General features: G+C 46.9%; 1 protein-coding gene across 50 annotated transcripts in view; it reads right to left on the bottom strand.

Moving 5' to 3' along the window:
- LOC140396907 (calcium/calmodulin-dependent protein kinase type II subunit beta) overlaps nucleotides 1–20,840 on the bottom strand; it is a 392,935-nt gene that overhangs the window by 17,559 nt on the left and 354,536 nt on the right. For 22 of the 50 annotated variants that reach the window (XM_072485774.1, XM_072485778.1, XM_072485773.1 and 19 more), the window contains 3 exons: nucleotides 18,060–18,185; nucleotides 16,464–16,580; nucleotides 8,045–8,128 (listed from right to left, as the gene is read on the bottom strand). The exons of 26 other annotated variants lie outside the window; for them this stretch is intronic. In XM_072485774.1, coding sequence (XP_072341875.1) covers nucleotides 8,045–8,128; nucleotides 16,464–16,580; nucleotides 18,060–18,185 — 327 coding nt within the window. The remainder of the gene's footprint in view (nucleotides 1–8,044; nucleotides 8,129–16,463; nucleotides 16,581–18,059; nucleotides 18,186–20,840) is intronic. 2 more of the 50 variants (XM_072485771.1, XM_072485784.1) reach the window with 2 other exon arrangements.

Below are 20,840 nucleotides of genomic sequence, written 5' to 3'. Positions count from 1 at the left end.
GCTGTTTAGAGTTGCCATTCAGCAAGCCCTGTTGAGAATGTAGGAAAACTAAAGATACCTTTATGGAAAAAAAAAATACATGGGAGAATGTGGTGTTCTTTCCTCAGACAACTTAATTGAGGGAGATAAAAGCATTTCAAAGGGGAAGTAATATTTTTGGCACTGACCCATCACCATATCTTATCATCCCAGGAGAAATGTTAACCTGTATTTCTCATTCTTTATAGACCTGCTGTACTTTCCAGGACTGTTTATTTAACTATGATCTGTTAAGGTATTGGAAGAAGTATGAAAGCTGTTGTCCTTGCATATCATCCTTTCCCAGTAAACAGGAGGGGGCAAAGAACAATTTGGAAAAAATGCTGGATTGTGAAGGAAATCTCAATTCTATAAAGACATTTCACATTTGCGTTATCCACAATTGACTTTGAAATGATGTTAATTAAGATCCAAAAGACTTCTTACAGAATTTCTTGTTAAATTTCTTGTTAAATGCAACAACAAAGAGAACAGAGAAAAGAGTAATAGTTAGGAAAGCTTATACATTAAGCTTTTCTAAGATCATCTGGCTTGAATTTTTCCGTAATACAGATAAAAAAAGTCTTAAGGCATGAAAAGTTTCCATTCAACAAATAATACACATGACATAATTAGTGTTCCGTAACAAAGCCTGTTCTAATTAGATCAGCCTTCTTTAAATTAAATAGTCATTGGCTCCCCTCAGGGTTCCTCTCATGCAATGCACAGAACTGCCCTGTCAAGCAATCAACCAGGATCTTAAACAGGGTAATTACGTAGATGAACAGCAACACAGGGTTTCTTCCTCAGGCTGCCCATTAGGTGATAATGATAGCATTGCATGTTCTTTCCTACCCAAACAAACAGCACTTAATGCCAATAATTACAGAGAACTAAAAGCAGACCAAGATATATTTTTGCTATTCATCTTAGCATATTCTACAAATATAACTCGGACTTTCTGAAGTTTACATCCTCGCAAATATCAAGAATCATCCAAATAATTTATAATTATTAGAGAAAGTGTTCTTATAGTTCAACATACCTGCCACTTTGCTGGTCATTTCTGAGTGCTTAGCCATATCTTTCTACTAATGACACTGAGCTGTTATTTAAACTGAGTGACCTAAAGATGCTATTATTATCCAGCTGTCCTCAGATTAGATTTGCTTGACAGGTTATGCCCTTCCAGATGCTCTGGTATCCTAGCTGTCATCTGTGGTTCATTATAAATCGAATTTATCATGGCATAGGGAGGAGTTTATCAGCCAAAAGGATTAAAATAATTATTACCTGCTCATCAAAGGATAAATTGAGAATAGAGAGGGTATATCCTGTCTCTAGGAGTTGTGATGTTGGTCGTGAGGAAAGGTTACTAATTTCACATTTGTAATAACACTGCTGCTCTGAGAAGTGAGATTCAAAACTTATGAGACTGAAAGTAAAAATATTAATTCTCACTGGAGCGATTCCCCTCCATTTAATTGGTGCAAGTGTGGCACTTTCATTCAACCCTGATTGTTGATTTATATCCATTTCTACATTTGGGTTCACCACGTGTTCCTTAAGTATGAAAATCAAATTTTCTACTTATTCAACATTCACGCACATCAGGTTTGGCAAGTTTAAAACCAGGAATGAACTAAATATTTAAATTTTTGAAATCATACAGAAAAAAGGCCTTGCTGGGAGAAATCGAAAAATAAATGTTTAAAAATATTGTAGTGAAACACCAGGAAGATGACGTCTGCTGCTCCTGAAAATCCAGTTTTAATTTTGAGAGAGCTTTTGATCAAGTTCAGTTGTTGAGAAGTAGTCAGTTTTGGGAGTGTAGATATGTTTGGGGTCATGGAATCTGTAGACGGCATCCCCTCCAACTAATGTTCGATGTTATCCAGTTCTTGAAAGCGCATAATGAATAATGCCCATGACTTGCCCCCCTCAGTCCTTCCCCTCAGTTCAAACTTAACCTTCTCAAGGGTCAAGAATTCCAACAGGTCCCCCCACCATGCCAGGGCACTGGGTGGAGAGGTGCTCTCCATCCCAACAGGACCCGCCTTCGGGTGATCAACGAGGCGAAGGCTACGATACCTACCTCCGCACCTGTTTCCAACCCTGGCTGGTCCGACACCCCGAATATGGCCTCGCGGGGACCCGGGTCCAGTTTCAATGCGCCACCTTGGAAATTACCCTAAAAGCCTCCTTCCAGTAGTCCTCTAGCTTTGGACAAGACCACAACATATGAACGTGATTAGCGCGGCCCCCCCCCCCCGGCAACGCTCACACACATCTACTCCTTCAAAGAATCGGCTCATCCTCGCCCTCGTGAGGTGTGCCCTGTATACCACCTTCAGCTGTATCAGCCCCATCCTCGCACATGAGATGGAGGCATTTACTCTCCGGAGCACCTCACACCAGACCCCCTACTCTATAACCTCTTCCAACTCTTCCTCCCACTTTGCTTTGATCCCTTCCAGTGGTGCCTTATCCCTTTCCAAAATAGCTCCGTACACTGCTGACACTACCCCCCTCTCCAATCCCCTTGTCGTCAGCACCTCCTCCAGCAATGTGGAGGCCGGTTCCTCCGGGAAGCTCTGTATCTCCTTTCTGGCAAAATCTCGAATGAAGCTATTATTACCGGACTCCCTGAGTATTTCCCCGGAGCTATCGGGAGTGGCGCTGTTGCTAGTGCTTTCAGTCCCGTCCCCCTGTACAAACTCTCCTCCATTTTGACCCACTGGGAGTCAACCCCTCTGACCCAGCTCCGCACCTTCCCCACATTCGCTGCCCAGTAGTAGTACATCAGGTTCGGGAGACCCAAACCCTCTGCCTGTCTTCTCCTGTAGCAGCACCTTTCTCACTCTGGCCACCTTCCCATCCCATATGAACGAGGTAATCCTTCCCTCAATCTCCCTGAAAAAAGCCTTTGGCAGGAAAATCGGTCGGCATTGAAAAATAAACAGAAATCACGGCAACACATTCATTTTATCCGCCTGTACCCGACCCGCCAGTGACAGAGGGAGACCATCCCACCTTCCCAAATCGGCTTTCACTCTCCCCACCAAACTAGAGATGTTGTACCTGCGAAGTCTCCCCCATTCCCAGGCAACCTGCACACCCAGATACCTAAAGTGAGTCCCTGCCCTACGGAATGGCAGCCCCACCCCCGGCCGAGACACCACAAAATACTCACTCGAAAAATACGACACATACAGCAGCAAGTTGTCGGCATATAAGGATACCCTATGCTCTATCTCCCCACCCACCCCGCACTATTCCTTTCCATACTCCGAACTTCTTAGTGCGATGGCCAACGGCTCAATCGCAAGTGCAAACAGCAGGGGGAACGTAGGACATCCCTGCCTCGTCCCACGGTGGAGAGAAAAGTATCTAAGCTGATGTTGTTTGTGCGGACACTCGCCTTCGGCTCCTTATATAATAGCTTTACCCAATCTTGGTTCAGTCCCAAACCGCTCCAGAACTGCCATCAAGTACCCCCATTCTACCCGGTCAAACGCCTTCTCGGCGTACAATACCACAACCACCTCACTTTTCTTCCCTTCCACCGGTGCCGTGACGACGTTCAAGACCCTCCTAATGTTTGAAAAAAGCTGCCTCCCTCTCACGAACCCCGTCTGATACTCACCTATACCTTCGGGAGGCACTCCTCCAGCCTACCCGCCAGTACCTTCGCCAATACTTTTGCATCCACATTCAGAAGTGATATGGGCCTATACAACCCACACTCCGTCGGATCCTTATCTTTTTTTTAGCAACAGGGAAATTGATGCCTGCCCCAAGGTTTGTGGCAACACCCCCCCTTCCCCATCGCCTCTTCAAACATCCCCACCATCAGGGGTGCCAGCTTATCCTTGAATTTTTAATAATATTCCACCAGAAAACCCATCCGGTCCTGCCACCTTCCCCGGCTGCATCCTCCCAATCGCATCTTTTACCTCCTGCTCCACTATTGCTCCTTCTAATATAGCCCTGTCCCCCTCCCCTAGCCTCGGTATTCCAACCCATCTAGAAATTCCTGCATCTCACGGTCTCCCCTGGGTGGCTCTGACCTGTACAACCTCTCATAAAACTCCTCAAAAACCTTGTTAATCAGTTCAGGAGCCACCACCAACATCCCTGCCCTATCCCTCACCTGAAGAATTTCTCTTGCCGCTGCTTCCCTCCGGAGCTGACCTGCTAACATACCTTATCTCCATGTTCATAAACTGCACCCTTTGCTCGTCTCAGTTGGCGCACCGCCTTCCTGGTAGACAGTCGGTCGAAGCTCGCCTGTAGTTCCTTCCTCTTTTGCAGCTTCGCTGGGTCCTCAGTTTCTGTATAATTCCTATCTACAACATCTCATCTATTACCCTCTGCCGCTCCAACCTCTCCTCTTTGTCCACCCTGGCCTTAAACGAGATTACCTGACCCCTCACCACCGCCTTTAGAGCCTCCCAGACAACTGCCGTTGACACCTCACGTGTACAGTTGAAACCTACATATTCCTTAATTACCTTTTCAACGTTCTCACAGAACACTTGGTTCCCCAAAAGCCCCACATCCAGTTTCCACCCCGGCTTCTGCGCTACCCCCTTCTCCAGTACCATATCCACCCAATACGGAGCATGATCTGAAACTGCAATTGCCGAGTATTCCGACCCCTTAACCCCAGCCAGCAAAGCCTTCCCCATCATAAAGACGCCGATCCGCGAGTCCACCTTATGGACTGCTGAGAAAAACGAGTACTCCCGTTCCCTTGGGTGCAGGAACCTCCAAGGGTCCCCCCTCCCCTTTCCACCATTAGCCCAGCCAGCGCCTTCGCCCCCCTCCCCCCCACCACGATGGGACCAGCGAGCATGGCCGTGATCTGTCCAACCTTGGCTTCTGCACCAAGTTCCAGTCCCCCCCCCCACCCCACAATCAATTTGTATGTGTCCAAGTCGGGGATGGCCTCGAACACCTTCGCGAATCCCACATCGTCCCAATAGGGACCGTATACACTTAACAGCGCCACTAATCTCTCCTCCAGCGCCCCACAATCACATATCTACCCCCCTTATCTGCCACCACCTTCTCCATCTGGAAGCGTACCCTTTTGCTGACCAGCACCGCTACCCCTCGAGCCCTTCCGTCAAATCCAGAGTGTAACACTTGACTAACCCAGCACTTTTTAAGTCTCACCTGGTCCTTCACCCTCAGGTGAGTCTCCTGCAGCATTGCCACATCGGCGTTCAATCGTTTAAGATGCGCAAGCACTTTTGACCGGACCTCCTAGCCCTCTCACGTTCCACATGACTATCCTAACCCCCACCCTTCTTATCCACCATCATCATACCACTTGGGCCCTGCCCCATAAGCCTGACCCGCCCCTGTCTATCGTTAACATCGAACTCCTTACCCCCCTCCCAAGAACCCCTCCTACATTTCCCCTTGAAAAAACATCTCCCAGCATCAATCTCTCCCCCCCCCCCCCCCCCCCTCGCTTGCCTCGTAGGCCCATTGAAGCCTGCTATCCAGGCTCCAACATCCGCAGCCCTCATCTCACCTCACATTCGTTCACTAGTTGACCAAGATATATTGTCCCCTTCCACCCAGTCCCAGAGAAAGAAAGAACAAAACCAACAATCCAACCCATACAATTCACTAACATAAGATTTAACCGTCGCAACACAGAACGCCAATCCACCCAACCATTAACTTGAACTCTGTTACAATGCAAAGAGAAGTAAAAATTACAATACACATCAGTAAAAACAAAGTTGTAGCATTTACACATTTTCCAACTGCCCAAACACAGTCCACAGTCTCTCTTCCAGTTCCGCTCCTCACGTCTGTCCCAAGCCTTCTGCCGTCACGAACGTCTCAACTGCCTCAAAATAAAAGTCTTTGGCGTTATACGTTACCCTCAGCTTCGCCGGGTACACCATATCAAATCGCACCCCCTTCTTGTACAGTGCCGTCTTCACCCGCCCGAACGCCGCTCGTCTCTTTGCCAACTCAACCGTCAAGTCTTGATAGATCCGAACTCCAAGACCGTCCCACTGCACCTCGCGCTTAACACCTTCTCCTTCATGCAGTACTTATGGAAGCAGATAATTACTGCACCTTGGGCTTTGGCCTTAATGACCGATGAGCTCGGTCCAGCTCGTACTGGGAGGAGTACTCACCCTCCCCCATCAGCTCCGCCAACTTCTTAGCGAAGTACTCTGTTGGCTTTGGGCCCTCTGTCCCTTCGGGCAAGCCCACAATTCTCAGATTGTGCTGTCTCGAGCGGTTCTCCAAGTCCTCGAGCTTTGCTCTGTTACCTCCACTACTCTCCGCAGCTCGTCCCCCATCGAGGTGAGCTGGTTGCTGTGCTGCGACATGGCTTCCTCCACTTCCTTCATCTTCTCGCCCTGCTCTCTCACCTCGGCCAATGTCTTTGCCACAGCTACCCTCACCAGGGCGATTGCCTCCTCCACCAACGATTTCAATGTGACCGCCGTCTCCTTCCTCAAAGCCTCCATATGCCTCGCAAACTGCTTTTCCAACTCCGCCGCCATCACCTCAGCCATCTTTTCCACTGTAAGTAGTGCGGCACCACCATGCGGTCCGGCATCCGCCATCTTGTCAGCGCTTTTGCTGACCTCATTCAACGGCAAACTCGGGTTTTCTTCCTAGCTGCTTTTCGCATCCTCTAACGACTTATTATTTCTTCTTTTCTTCTTCAATCCGAAAATAACTAAATAATTATTTTCACAAATTTCCCCCCCAAAATCAGGAAATCTCTTCTGGTGACCGGACTTCAAACTCCTCAAAGATCCATTTTCAGTGGGAGCCACCCAGTGTGCTCTAGTCCCCCTCTACATCGCGTTCTGGACTCATAACCTGCCACCTCGATTGCCTCGCCTAGTGTCAAGCTCCGCCCATGCATCCGACGTCTGGGTCGATGCCTCCCACTCCGGCCGCTGGACACTCCCGCGGGGCTCCTCACCGGCTCCAAACCGGACCAACCCGACGCCCGTCCCTCAGGCCTCAAAAGCCGAAGAAACCCCTCCCTTTCGTGGGAAGAAAGAACCACGGGGAAATACCCGAAAAATTCCGAAGAATCGCGGACCGGCAGGAGCCTCTACTCGACGCAGCCACTCCGCTCGCGAGCGCCACCGGAAGTCTGACAATAAAGATTATTATTATAATTATTATATTAATTACCTGCCTGACTTGCTGCTAAAGATACACAGAGCCTGTGCACGCCAATGTCTCAGTTTCTACGTGCCAGTCATTCATAATGCAGCAGGAAAAGGGGTGCAGTAGACACAAGTTAGTTTGGCACCACTTGGAAAAGCGCCCTCTTCCAAATGGTGTCATCTCCATTTTGTGTTAAATTTGTAAACATTTTGCAAAAATACAGCAGTCTAAATTAGGCACAGCTTTTATCATATTTGTGATGTTCAGATAAAAGTTATGCAAGTTAAAAAAAACTATTCTTAAAGAAAGCGTTCATTGTTTATACTTTCAAAATAGTGTAGATATAAACAATTTCTTTTTGGGTCTAAAGCTATAAAAAATATTTCTATCAGGAAAAGGCTACAGTTGCACCACAGTTATTTTCTGATATGAATTGTCCAATGCCATACCTAATTTTAACCTAATCGGAACCCTTTCTTACTCGTCTTTTCTCCCTAATCCTATTCCACTTAGTTTGGATACTTGGACGCTTTCCTTTTAACAGCACATGTTAGAACTCTTTGTGCATGATCCTCAGTGGAGATGTGCATAAGCATACTTCTCTGTTTTCCAGCTCAAACAAGCAAATTTATACTTCACTGGAGAAGCAAGTTCAGAATCTTAGCTCAGGACTGGTATTCAAACATCTGGGTCATCTCTTGGCAATTTTTCAGCTAAGTTATCATCTTAGTTATGTGGAACGTGTCACTTCTCATTGTGCATCATTACATTAAAGTACCTTTACAGCAGTATTATGAGTTAAATGGCAAGCCAAAGCCATTCTTCACACAGAGCTGGGAACCAATATCGTAACACTTACATTGAGTTGGAGGTGGTGAGCTGAGGGGTCTCTTGGAATCATTGGACTGACTCTTAACACTTACACGGTCCAAACCTTTAGCAACTGAGTTTGTGAAAAAAATTATATAAAATGTGAAAGACACATACAATATCATAGATTAAAGCAGAAATGGCTAAATTTTGAGGGAATGAAGAATTCTCCAAAAACACAGATAAAAGCCATATTCTCAAGAAGAATAAATAATTTCCATTCTGAATGGTGTAAAAATTTGGTTTCCAAAATTAGGAACTTATTTTTTGCAGATCACACTTCTGATTGTACAGTTAAAGACGGCACTAAGAAAGAAGTGCTGAGAGTTTTGACTAAGGGTGGCATCATAACCGGTACAGGCTTGGAGACCTTTCATCTTTCATGACCTCAGGATGTCTCAAAATACTTTACAAACATTGAAGTACTTTTTGAAGTGTAGGCCTTGTGTATTAAACGGAAATACGGAAGCCAATTTACGCACAGTAGTTATCACAAACAGGAATGGATTAATGACCAGAAAATTTGTTTGTGATGTTCGTTGAAGGATAAATGTAGGCCATGGTGGCAGGGAGACCTGTCCAACTCTTTGTCAAAATTGTCTCTTGGAACAATGTTGTTGTGGATTATTTATTCTATTCAATCACACAAAGATTAAATTTGACTGCCTCATGTTAACAAAGATAGTGAACTAGATTCATCTTACACATTATTTTGGACTTGAAAATAGTTTGCATCATATTACTGATCTTAATCCCAGTGACCTTGGAATTTCAGTTTCAGTGAATAAAATTGTACTTGTGTGCTGTAACACAAAGAGCTACTGAAGAGTGTTTCCAAAATAGCTTTCCAATTTAATAGACATTGGACCTTCTGGTCATAGAGTTGTAATTACTTAATTTCCCCTCTTCTTTGCAACCCATATCACGTGCACTGTTCTCCAACCAATAAAAAGATTAGCAGTCCTCTGTCATTATTTAGGAAGCTGTCTCAAAGCTTGTCAGAGGTGCCCAGAATGAGAAAGATTTTAAAATATTTCTTCCTCCCGTTTTCTACTGTCTGCTGAGACCAGCAAGTTGGTTTCTGCAGAATTGTGTCCAGGAACCCATTGCTGCAATTTTAGCACCTGAAGGGTATGCAGAATCAAGACCTCTAAAATCTATTAAAAAAACAGTATTCATATTATCTCTTTAATCGCCAGGGTAAAATGGGAGAGAATATGGCTTTTAGGTTCAATCTGTAAATTTGCTACCAAATATTGTTGTGTCGCTGCTGTGCATGGATTACAATCTAATTCAGAGAGTCATCTTGCATAGTGCCAGTTGATCTGTCTGGATCAGTTAACAGTGCAGTTATGCAGATATCTCCGCATTTATTTTTAATTAAGTATGAAATTGGTCAGCCAACGAACAACAAACTGAAAAAAATCAAAGGCAGAAGTCAGGCAGTGCCATTGATGGTGCTGAATGAATGATTAGCACGTCACTGACCAGTTAAGCACTGTACAAGCATTTGATCCCGGTTTTACTGCACAGAAGGCAATTGACTGTAATGTTGCAGTTTGTAAATGCACTCAAACATGCTGCACATCTTGGTTACACAATGGAAACAAAGTGCAGAAATTGCAGGTTATTAAATCTCATTAGCGAGAAACTTGATCCGTTTTCACAATTACAATGTTTTTGAACTGCTATTTTAATATTCAGTTGATGACTTGATTAATCAAAAGTGGAAATGCCCTGGGTATTGGTTTGAAATGGAAATGGTATAAATAAGCAATACAGTCACAGCCGCCAATGTTTGCTTTTCAGAAAGAACAGCACAAGTTGGAATAAATTGTTTGATCCATAAAATTCTGTAGGCTAAATGCAAGATCACACATCCAATCAACACGATGGGTATCCTGACAGTTTAAATATATATAATGCTGCCATCTTGCCTCCCCCTCTCATAAAAGTCAGCAAAGCATCTGCTATAAAATGAATTCTACTGAACCAAATAGCAAATAGGTGTAAAGTAACATGGGGAATTGAGAAGAGAAGTAAAACTTGCATGCATGTCCAAAAATTCTGACAGTACTGAATGTCCAAGTTTTAAAAGCTACATTACATGGCAAAGTAGTGCTATTTAATGAAGCCAGCAGAAACACTGGGGATGTCCTCTGAAGACTGAATGTCAAGTCAGTGTTTGGCCCAAGGCCAGTTGCTGCGTTTCACTGGATTGCGTCCTACCGTCCACAGTGCCATTTAGTTCTGTTATCCTTACTGGGAGGGCTGATGAATCAAAAAACCGTAAGCTAAGTGGGGGGAAAAAAGACTGAACCTCCAGTGACAAGAAACATGCTTAATAATACCCTCCACTATTGTTGCATGAACAATGACAGTCAGGTTCTTGTTCATAACTGCCTAAAAGCCAGCCTATTTGTTGTTTCATGAGCATTGATTACTTTATTCATGACTTTGGATAGCAGTGTAAAGTTGGATAGTAGTGTAAAGTGTCAGGGTGGCACAGCCGTTAGCACTGCTGCCTACGGCACTGAGGACCCATGTTCGCATCCTGGCCCCAGGACACTGCCTGTGTGGAGTATGCACATTCCCCCCATGTTTGAATGGGTCTCACCTGCACAACTCAAAAGACGTATAGGGTAGGTGCATTGGCTACACCAAAATGCCCCTTAATTGGAAAAATTAAAAAAAATATATAAAATGTAAAGTGTAGTGGCATATTCTAAGTATTAATCAAAGCAGCATAAAATTAAACATGCAAGAGATAAATGGATGGATTTATAGAGATACAATGCACTTTTAGGAAAGTCATATTCCCAGAGTATCAAGACAGAGGTCAGGGATAAAACATTCTGGCAGCTTCTTGCCATGTGCTTTGTCAAGTAACCACGAACACAATGGGCGGGATTCTCCATTTCAGAGACAATGGGTTGGATTCTCTGATTTCCAGGCTCTGTCCTGACGCCAGTGTGGGAATGGTGGCATTTTACGACCGAAAATTTGGAGCAAAATGGCCACTGATCCTCCGTTTGGTGGGGGTCGAGCACCCAGCTCTACCTGCTGATACGGACGGAGAATTGTGGGGTCCGTGGCCGCGCATGCAACATGGCAAATAGTGCCTCCCTTTGGGCGGCTCGCGACCACCTGACCGCCCCCCCAACAGTGCCCCAAGCCCCTGCCCACGGGATCAGCCCTCTCCTGACTGGCGGCGCTGTACTGAGTCTGCAGCCGCCATGCTGAGCTCCCAACAAGTGATAGCATGAGAGATCCACGTCGTTGGGAACTCGGCCGTTCGGGGGCAAAGCATCGGGGAGAGGGCCTCAGGCAACGTCCTGAGCCGGTGAAAAGGCGTGCAGCTTTGGAAGGGGTGGTGCACCGCGGAAACGGTGCCGCCCCCGATTTCAGCACGAACATTGATTCTCCAGCCGATCGCTGAACGCGATTTTGGCGTCGGCAACCGGAGAATCCGGCCCACAGTGTTGACGCCGGGACAGAATTGGTAGACGCTTACCAAAGCAAAATTGGCAGCACCCCCGGTGCAATGGGTGCTGCTCCGAAACAATGGGCTTGCAACTGCTAATGAAAAGATTTCCAATGAAAAATAGTGTCGGATTCACTGGGGTCGCGATTGACACTCGAGGCTGACAAGCTGCAGCCGCATATTAGCACTCCAACACGATAGCAGGAATGGAGAGCGGCACTCCGATTTGCAGACGTGGAGCTGAAGGCCATGCTGGACGCTGTAGAGGGGAGACTGGCCACCCTATACCTTGGGGTGGGAAGGAGGCTGCCACCCGTCGCCGCACTCTGGGCCTGTATGCAGGAGACTGTGAGCCCCATTGCCAGGACCAGAGAGAAGTGCCGCAAAAAACTGCACGCCCTCATCAGGACGACCAAGGTCAATAGCCAGCATGATAGCCCTGGCACCAACGCCCATCCCACAGACCTGTAACACCCCCACCTGGAGGGCAACCGGACCCCAGCCACCGGCCTGCGCGCTTTCCACCCTGCACATACGGCAGTACCTAAACCAGCCACCATGGCCGGGAGTCCTGGCCACGAAGGGGGCGGACGGTCGGAGGGTGACCTGACCCCAGCAACTAGCTGCCATCCAGAGGGGTTTCGTGCTGCTGGAAAGGCAGTTGTGGAGCTGCAGTCACAGAGTCAGGGATTGCATGAGGGGTTATCACCTGCAGGTGCAGTTGAAGGAGTCCAACCGCCTGCAGGGTCAGGAGGCGGTGCCGACCATGCGTGTCTCCCAGGCCAAAACCACACCGGTGGCATCCACAGTGGAGGCCTTGGGGCAAAGGTATCAGCCATGGGCCAAGATGTCCAATGCCTGGGGCACTCTGTGTGGGCATTGATTAAAGCCCAGGACAGCATTGCAGGGGGACTCCAGAGTTTGGCCCAGTCACAGCGGGTCATGGCTGAGGGCGTCATCGGCATTGTCTGGGTGCTGGCTGACTAACCACCCACAGAGGGAGGTGGCACAGTCACTCGCTGATATGGCACAGTCCCAGAGGCCTCCACTCTACCGCCTGGGGATCAGGCAGAGCGTCAGCACCTGTGAGGCCAGAAAGGTAGACAGGCGTCCTGGGCTGGGGTGGCTGCAGCTTGGGGGGGGCGGGGGGAAAGAGAAGATGGGCGGTCGTTGGGAGTGGGCTTGATCTGGGGAACCCAGTTCAGCCATTGCACTGCTCTGGTGCCCCACCCCTATCCCTCTTACCCACCCCCCACCGTCATCACTACCTCCACCAACCCAAGGGTTTGGCGGGACTGTGATGGAATGGATAGCTCGCATACAGGGACCACCCAGGTGGACTGTGCAAAGTGGTACTGTCAGATGTTGTGAAACCGTGCATAGCACCAGATCCCATCACAGAACAGGTTGTAATAACCCTCCGCCCATGGACCAGACCCGCTGTTACTGCCACCCCCCTGGAGTGAGGCAGGTAGGAAACACGAAGGGGTTTGCAAGTTGGGGGATGGATGTCTGTGCCATTGGACAGGCCCCCGAGTCGGTGAACCCAGAGGCGATTCGAGCATCCCGGCCCTGGCGCACAAATTGTGCTGACTCATGCGCCCCATGTCCTGCCCATCCTCGCCCGTGTCCTCGTCGGACGAGGCATGGTGTTCCTCCTCCTCCAGCACAACGCCTGTTGTGGAGGACGCAACAGGCCACCACAATGTCGGACATCATCCTAGCAATCACATCTTTAAGATGCTGAAGCACTGCTCGATCACACCCCTGGTCGCAGCAATACTTAGGGTCTCCACGTCGGTCTGTGTCCTTCGGATAGATGTCATCAGCCACGACCACAGCGGATAACCCGTTGTCCAGGAGCCACCCCGTCAGCCGGGAGATGTGCCTTGAAGAGGTCAGGGACCGTCGACTTTGCCAGGATGAAGGCATGTGCACAATGCCCGGTTATCGGGCACAGATGTACTTGATGACACACCAATTACACATTCATCAAATGGAAACTCTTTCAGTCTGTGAAAACCAGCCCGTCACGGGCCAGTGGTCATGGGGTGACATGCTTCCCATCGATCACCTGATCACCCCCTGGACTCGGGCATCTTGGCGATGACGGCAAACCCCGCTGCACGGGCATCCTAGTGGGCTCGGTCCACATTGAATTTAATATATTGTGCCGACTGGGCATATAGGGCCTCCGTGACGGCGCAAATGCACCTGTGCACCGAGGTCCATAAAGTCCCGGCAAGGTCCCTACTCAGCGTCTGGAAGGACTCTGTGACGTGAACGGTCAGGGCGACCATCACCTCGACGGGCACGAGGAGTGGGTGACGCCATGATCTGGCATATAAGTTGCACTGTCCCCCTGCTTAGCCGGAGTCTTCGACGGCATGCCCACTCCAGCAGGTCCTCAAATGACAGGCACTGCCTGTGAGACCTCATGCGGTGCCTCATACCCATCTCCTCCTCGGCCTATTGGACAGCTGGCTCCCCATCCTCCCCAGCTGCTTCCTGTTCCTCTGGGGTAGGCTCCGCCGCTGCAGGGGCCTCCTTGGGCTTGTCAAAAGCTCTTCCCCGCAGCCAGCCCAGTCAGCGGCAGGTCCAGTAGCCTGCAGTTGTGCCTCTGCACGTCCTACCTCCTCTCTCTGTCTCTCCTGCGTCAGCCGCAGCACCTGTTTCCTGATTTTTGAAAAACACAAGCGAAGCACGCTGTCAGTATTTCCACCCGGCGGAGGATCGTGGAGAATACCACGTCAGTCCAGCTAATGATATGCGGACGCCGTTTAATGTACGTGCGGAGTAGAATGCATTGACGCCGCTGTTGAGGCACCGGAGCATGGCATTCTGGCACGTGCCCAGTGTCGGCCACGATTTTGGCTTTATGACCAATTCTCCATCCAATCGTCTTTCCTGATTCCTGCGTCAGCCGACGGAGAATCCCATCCATTGTCTCCAGCCACAGCATTTTACAAAGTTATACTAAGATGCAATGTCCCAATATGAAACAGGTTTTTCACAGTATGCTCAACTTAAACTGTACCCATTTGGCAAAAGGAAAACTGCCTAAGGACAGCAAGTTGAAATACCAACTTGTAATGTCGGTCAGATCAACTGGACTAATAATGTAGGTAGGTGCAGAATAGTTGGTGACACCTCCTCACAAAATGAGAGCGATAATCTTGGGAAGTATGTTCAGGATACATTAGCCCGCATTTCATTACAGCTGGCTCACAGAACATCAATAGAAATCTGGCAAAGGTTACCATCTGCCTTCAACCAGTGTTCAGTTCAGGATAGCTGAGTAAGACACATGGGACAGGATTCTCCGATAATGGGGCTTACGTGTTGACGCCGTCGTAAACGCTGGAGCGTTTTACGACAGCGTCATCTGGCCGCTAGGAGCAGCGATCCTGCGCCGCACAGGGGGCCAGCATGGCTCCAGCTGCCGATACGTGCCCCAGCACGGCCGGCACGGGTCCTCGCAGGCAGAGCCCACCCTACAGGGGCCCGGAGCGGAGGAACGCAGCCAGCCCCCCCACCTCCAAGAATTAGCCCTCCCACCGATTGGTAGCCCCCGATCACGGGCCTGGCCAACGTCGGGTCCCCCCTCCCACCAGGACGCCAAGGTCCCGCCAGGTAAGGACGCGGCCGAACTCGGCAGGCATTCGGCCTGTCGAGCGCAGAGAATCGCCGGGGAGGCCGCATTGAGTGGCCCCCAACCGGCGCCACCATTGGCATTGATTCTCCGGTCGCCGCTGAATCAGCAGCCCAGCATCACAGGATTCGCCCCCCACCCGCCGACTCTCCGACCCAGCGCGGGATCAGAGAATCCCAACCATGATTCCTTAAAAAGTAAAAACAGAATTTTCAAGCTACAAGTAGCTCAAAAATGTTTGGAATAAAAATTGTTACGTTTCACTTGAACACACATGGGTACGTGTTCATTCGATAGGAATTGATGATGTTGGGTGTAGGAAAATGAATGTCCAATTTTTAACAGTAGATAACCACTGGTTTAAAAAATGACAGAATACTTCCTGCTGGAGGATGGGGCCAAAACAAAATCCACCCATGAGATATATGCTTGTGCATGAGTCAACTTGCATTGATTAGAAACCTTCTGAATTCTGGTCATTCAGGACCAGATTGAAAAGTTAATTGGCTCAGGAACAAGTGACTACGACTTGAGCTCGGATATTTATTCAAAACTCAATTTATGCTAATTAGCAGGAAAAAGAGTGCAGAAGGAGGCCATTCGGCCCATTGAGTCTGCATTGATCCTCCAAAAGACCAGCCTAATCTTGGCCCACTCACCCGCCCTCTCCCTGTAACGTCACCTAACCTTTAGACAAAGGGGCAATTTAGCCCCTAACCTGCACATCTTTGGACTGTGGGAGGAAACCAGAACACATGGAGGAAACCCACACAGGCGGGGAGAAAGTGCACTCTCCACACACAGTTCACCCAAGGTAAGGATCGAACCCGGGTCCCTGGTACTGTTGAGGCAGCAGTGCTAACGACTGTCGGTGAACAACTAAGAATTATCAAATATCACAGACTGGATTATTATCCAAGAATGTAAATATATCAGGCATTTTTCAAGAAGCAATGTTTACCGCCTGGACTTTTTCATGTACTCTATTGTATTCTACTGTGTCTATCATGCCACTGTGTTTAAAAGCTCAGTTTGAAATTAAATACTAAATTGCTTGCAAAGTTCTACTCATTGCTGCCCAGTCACAAGAGCCACGCGAGTTACAAGCAATGCTTAATTAAATACTCATGTACTAAATTAACATCTAGCATAAGTTTTGGATCACTGTCAATTATTAGATAACAGCCTTCCACATGCTGTAAGCACATAGCATTCTCTGAGCATTCTGTGAAATGAAGAATCTCAGTCAGGAAGCACTGCTTGCTTACTTACAAGGGGTGGAGATGAAGGGAGTGAGAGGTGGTGCCTGAACAGACTGGCCACCCTCAGATTCAGCAAAAGGTGCGGACCCTCGCCGCACACTCTTTAAAACATCTGTTAACTTTGCAGCTGAGGATGGAAGGTGAAGAGATGATATAATAACATACAGGATTGTAAACAACTGCTACAAGTGAATGCATGGCAAACTATTTCAGGTTACTGCATTTCTCAGCAAGCAAGTTAAAGATTGAGCGATGTGATTTTAATTCTCAGAGTTCTCATCTTATACCGCTTCATACTGTTAGGTAAAAGTTTTTGAAGTGTTTTGTCATAACAACTTAAGTATAAGTGAAATTGCCTAATCGACACATTAGAATGAAGAGAAACCAGTTCTGCTTCAGATTTACACCAAGCTGGTGTCTTGCTTCTGATTCTATTGTTTGAAAGTATTAAAGCAGGAGTGGATGGCAACATTAAGAAGACATGGGTAAAATCAGTTGATGGCTGAACGAATAATGGAGGGAAAAAGTTGTAATAGTGTGGATAATGCACAGTTCTTGGAAAGTTGCGGGGATAGAGGTAACAGATATGGACAGAGCAGGTCATGGAGGGATTTGAACACAATGACTAGTAAGCACAGGTGGATGGAAATTCATGAGAGTTTGGCGTTCAATGCTGAGTTTAGGATATCCTCCAGAGGGTTGAAGTTGGAGGCTGGCTAAGCAAGGATCAGGATCAACAAGCGCCTGATCAGATATATTTTGCTTATGAAAGCAGTAACAACAGGGACACAATCTAATATTCTTCAGCTCAGAGGTAATTAGTTCTTCAGTCTAAGTTTTCAAAATTTTGTTTAAATTAGCCAATATTAGATGAATTGCAGAATTAAAAAAAATTTTTTGTTGTAAATTTGGAGTACCCAATTTTTTCCCCCCAATCAAGGGGCAATTTAGCATTGCCAATCAACCTACCTTGCACATCTTTGGGTTGTGGAGGTGACACCCATGCAGACGCAGGGAGAATGTGCAAATTCCGCACGGACAGTGACCCGAGGCCAGGATGGAATCCGGATCCGCGGCGCCGTGAAGCAGCAGTGCCAATCACCGTGCCACCCAGAGTATTGGAGAGTTAAGGAAGCTATAGCATAGCTGCACTTATGCTACTCTGATTGAAAAGTCACTGAAGAATGTTCAGCTTTGTTCTGCTCATTGAAAGTGAGTTCCTTAACGATATATCTTATGTGGTTGTTCATGGCAATGCTGCTCTAAATTGAGGGACAGCAGGGGGACTGTGATGTTTGTGGTTTGGTTGCAAACATCATGAAACAAACTTCACAATGGCTTTATTGAACATCATCCACCAGCACTGAATTAATCAGCATTAAACTGTGCTTGAAAGGGGATTACATGACCGTGGCATTATTTACCAGGGAGGTGAACAGCTTTAACCCCCAGTGGCCATGCATAACTTAGGGTTGTATCCTTTATTTAGCCATCAAGATATTTTGCTAATTATCTGCAGAAAGCTCATCACGTGTGCGTACAGGACTTGCATGCTGTCAGTACGCATGCTGCATGCTCAGTGATCTCCTGTCACATATTTACTTACTAGGAAGAGAGGAGGGAGTGAGAGGAGGCATCTGAGGCTGTGTGGCAGGTGTTTGGGGCCCCTCGTGTTCAGAAAAGGGTCCTGACCCTCTCCTCACACTGCTCAGAACATCTGTGAACTTTGCAGCTAATAATGGGAGATGAAGAGAAGCTGTGATGAAAATCTGTGAAAAGCACAATCCTGGAAAATTAAAGTAATTTGAAATATATTTCTTACATCCTTATGCTGGTGAATTGACATGAAATTGATTTCAAGAGCTCAGTGAAAACACAAAGCTGTACAATTTACATGTTTGGCATCCATTTTCTGTATTGTTTTAGGAACAATGTTTTAAAAGCTATATTTGCTTTTACATGATATTTACCAATATATTTAAATGTTTTGTTTTCCCATAAGTTGAACAAGGAAATAAAGTAACACACAGACAGGGAGAGAGTCGCTGAAGAAAAAGAGAAACAGTAAAATTCACCAAACTGCAGAACTTGCATCAGATCAGAGGCTTTTTTGTATAGAGGTTAAAATGTTGTTGGGTGGCACTGCAGAGGTTGGATTCACCTGAAAGTACAGATTCAATGCACTTCACCATCTCTCATGCTATGGTAAAGACATTTTGTGGTCCCGGAAGTGGTGCATCTACAGCACTAAATCAGTGCAGACTGATCCCTGGACACTTGGGATTTAATCTTGGTATTCCTGGATCTTCTTCAAAGCAAAAAATACTGGTTTCAGATACATCATCAATGGTACCTCGTGTGTAGAGCCCAAATGGTAGGAAACTACGTTCTTAAGATTTCTCAATTTTATTTTACAATTCTGCAAAGTTTTGGGGTACATTTAATTTTTTTTCTTTTTATAAAAAAATTCTGCTGTTTTTCAATTAGCAACATGTTTCCGGTTGTATAAATTTGAGTTTTGAAGTCAATCTCAAATATATAAAACATGAAAGATATTGAAAGTTCCTATCCTTTCATGTCCCACAATATCACATGTCTTCCGGTCTAAAAAAAAAAATCAGCCTTCTGCTCACTGGGCAATACGAGTGTTGCCTTATAACAAACATTAGCTGTGTGAAAATCGGCTACTCCATTTATCCCTTGATATTTCTGGGCAAGTCTGGTGGCATCCCACCCTCTGAGACAAAAGCTCTGGGCTCGAGTCCTCCCCCAGGACTTGAAGGGCAAAGAAGGAGTGTTCCCAAAATGGCCAAACAGGAAAAATCCTTCAAATATACCAATGGCTGGCACAAAGATTGGGAGAGGTTTCCTGGTCAGCAATGTGATGGAAAGAAAGTTGGAGCCTCTACCAACACTATCCATAACTTCAGATGGCAACATGCATCTAAAGTTGCATGTTCCCATATGATCCCGCCCTGGATCACTGCCTGTGTGGGGTTTTCACATTCTCCCTGTATCTGCGTGGGTCTCACCCCCACAACCCAAAAAGATGTGCAGGGTGGATTGGCAATGCTAAATTGCCCCTGAATTGGAAAAAATTAATTGGGTATTCTAAATTTATTTAAAAAAAAATCTAACACACCATCACCACATCTCAGCATATCTGTTGGCAGTTTTCAATTTTAAAAAATTAATTTACGGGACTCGAGTGCCGTTGGCTAGGCCAGCTTTATTGCCCATCCCTAATTGCCCTTCAGAAGGTGGTGGTGAGCTGCCTTGCTGAATCTCTGCAGTCCCTGTACTTTGACCCATCGACAGTGAAGGAATGGCGATATATTTCCCAAGTCAGGATGGTGAGTGACTTGGAGGGGAACTTCCATGTGGTGGGGTTCCCAGGTATCTGCTGCTATTGTCTTTCCAGACAGTTGTGGGCGTGGGTTTGGAAGGTGCTGCCTAAGGAACCCTGGCAAGTTACTGCAGTGCATCTTGTTGATGGTATACAGCTGCCACATCGACTGGTGATGGAGGAATTGAATGTTTGTGGAAGGGGTAGTAATCAAGCGGGCTGCTTTGTCCTGGAAAATGTCGAGCATTCCATTACACTCTTTAAAAATAAAAAAATTTAGAGTACCCAACTCATTTTTTCCAATTAAGGGGCAATTTCACGTGTTCAATGCACCTACCATGCACATCTTTGGGTTGTAGGGGCGAAACCCACGCAAACATGGGGCGAATGTGCAAACTCCACACGAACAGTGACCCAGAGCCGGGGTCAAACCTGGGACCTCGGCGCCATGAGACTTCAGTGCTACCACTGTGCCACCGTGCTGCCCTATTCCATTACTCTCCTGACTTGTCCTTGTCGATGGTGGCCAGATTTTGGGGGTTAGGAGGTGAGTTACTCGCCGTAGGATTCTGTTTTTTTAAACTTTAAAGTACCCAATTCATTTCTTTTTCCAATTAAGGAGCAATTTATCGTGGCTAATCCACATAGCCTGAATACCTGTGGGTTGTGGGGGTGAGACCCATGCAGACACGGGGAGAATGTGCAAACTCCACATGGACAGTGACCCGGGGCCAGGATCGAACCCGGGTCCTCAGTGCCGTGAGGCAGCAACGTTAACCACTGTGCTACCATGCCACTTACGCCGGAGGATTCCGAGCCTTTGACCTGCTCCGTTAGCCAAATTATCAAAAATGGCTAGTCCAATTCAGTTACCGATCAAAGATTTTTTTTTTAATATAAATGTTTTATTGAAATTTTTTTCCCAAACAACAATTTTTCCCCTCTTACAAAGCAAACGCAACAATAACAATACAGAAATTTTAAACAATAGACAAGTAACAAAACCCCTTTATCTTTGACCTAAACTAACCCCCCCCCCCC

This window comes from Scyliorhinus torazame, chromosome 20, assembly GCF_047496885.1.
Source record: "Scyliorhinus torazame isolate Kashiwa2021f chromosome 20, sScyTor2.1, whole genome shotgun sequence".
Taxonomy (NCBI): Eukaryota; Metazoa; Chordata; class Chondrichthyes; order Carcharhiniformes; family Scyliorhinidae; genus Scyliorhinus; species Scyliorhinus torazame.
This window is presented reverse-complemented; position numbering and strand designations above follow the sequence as displayed.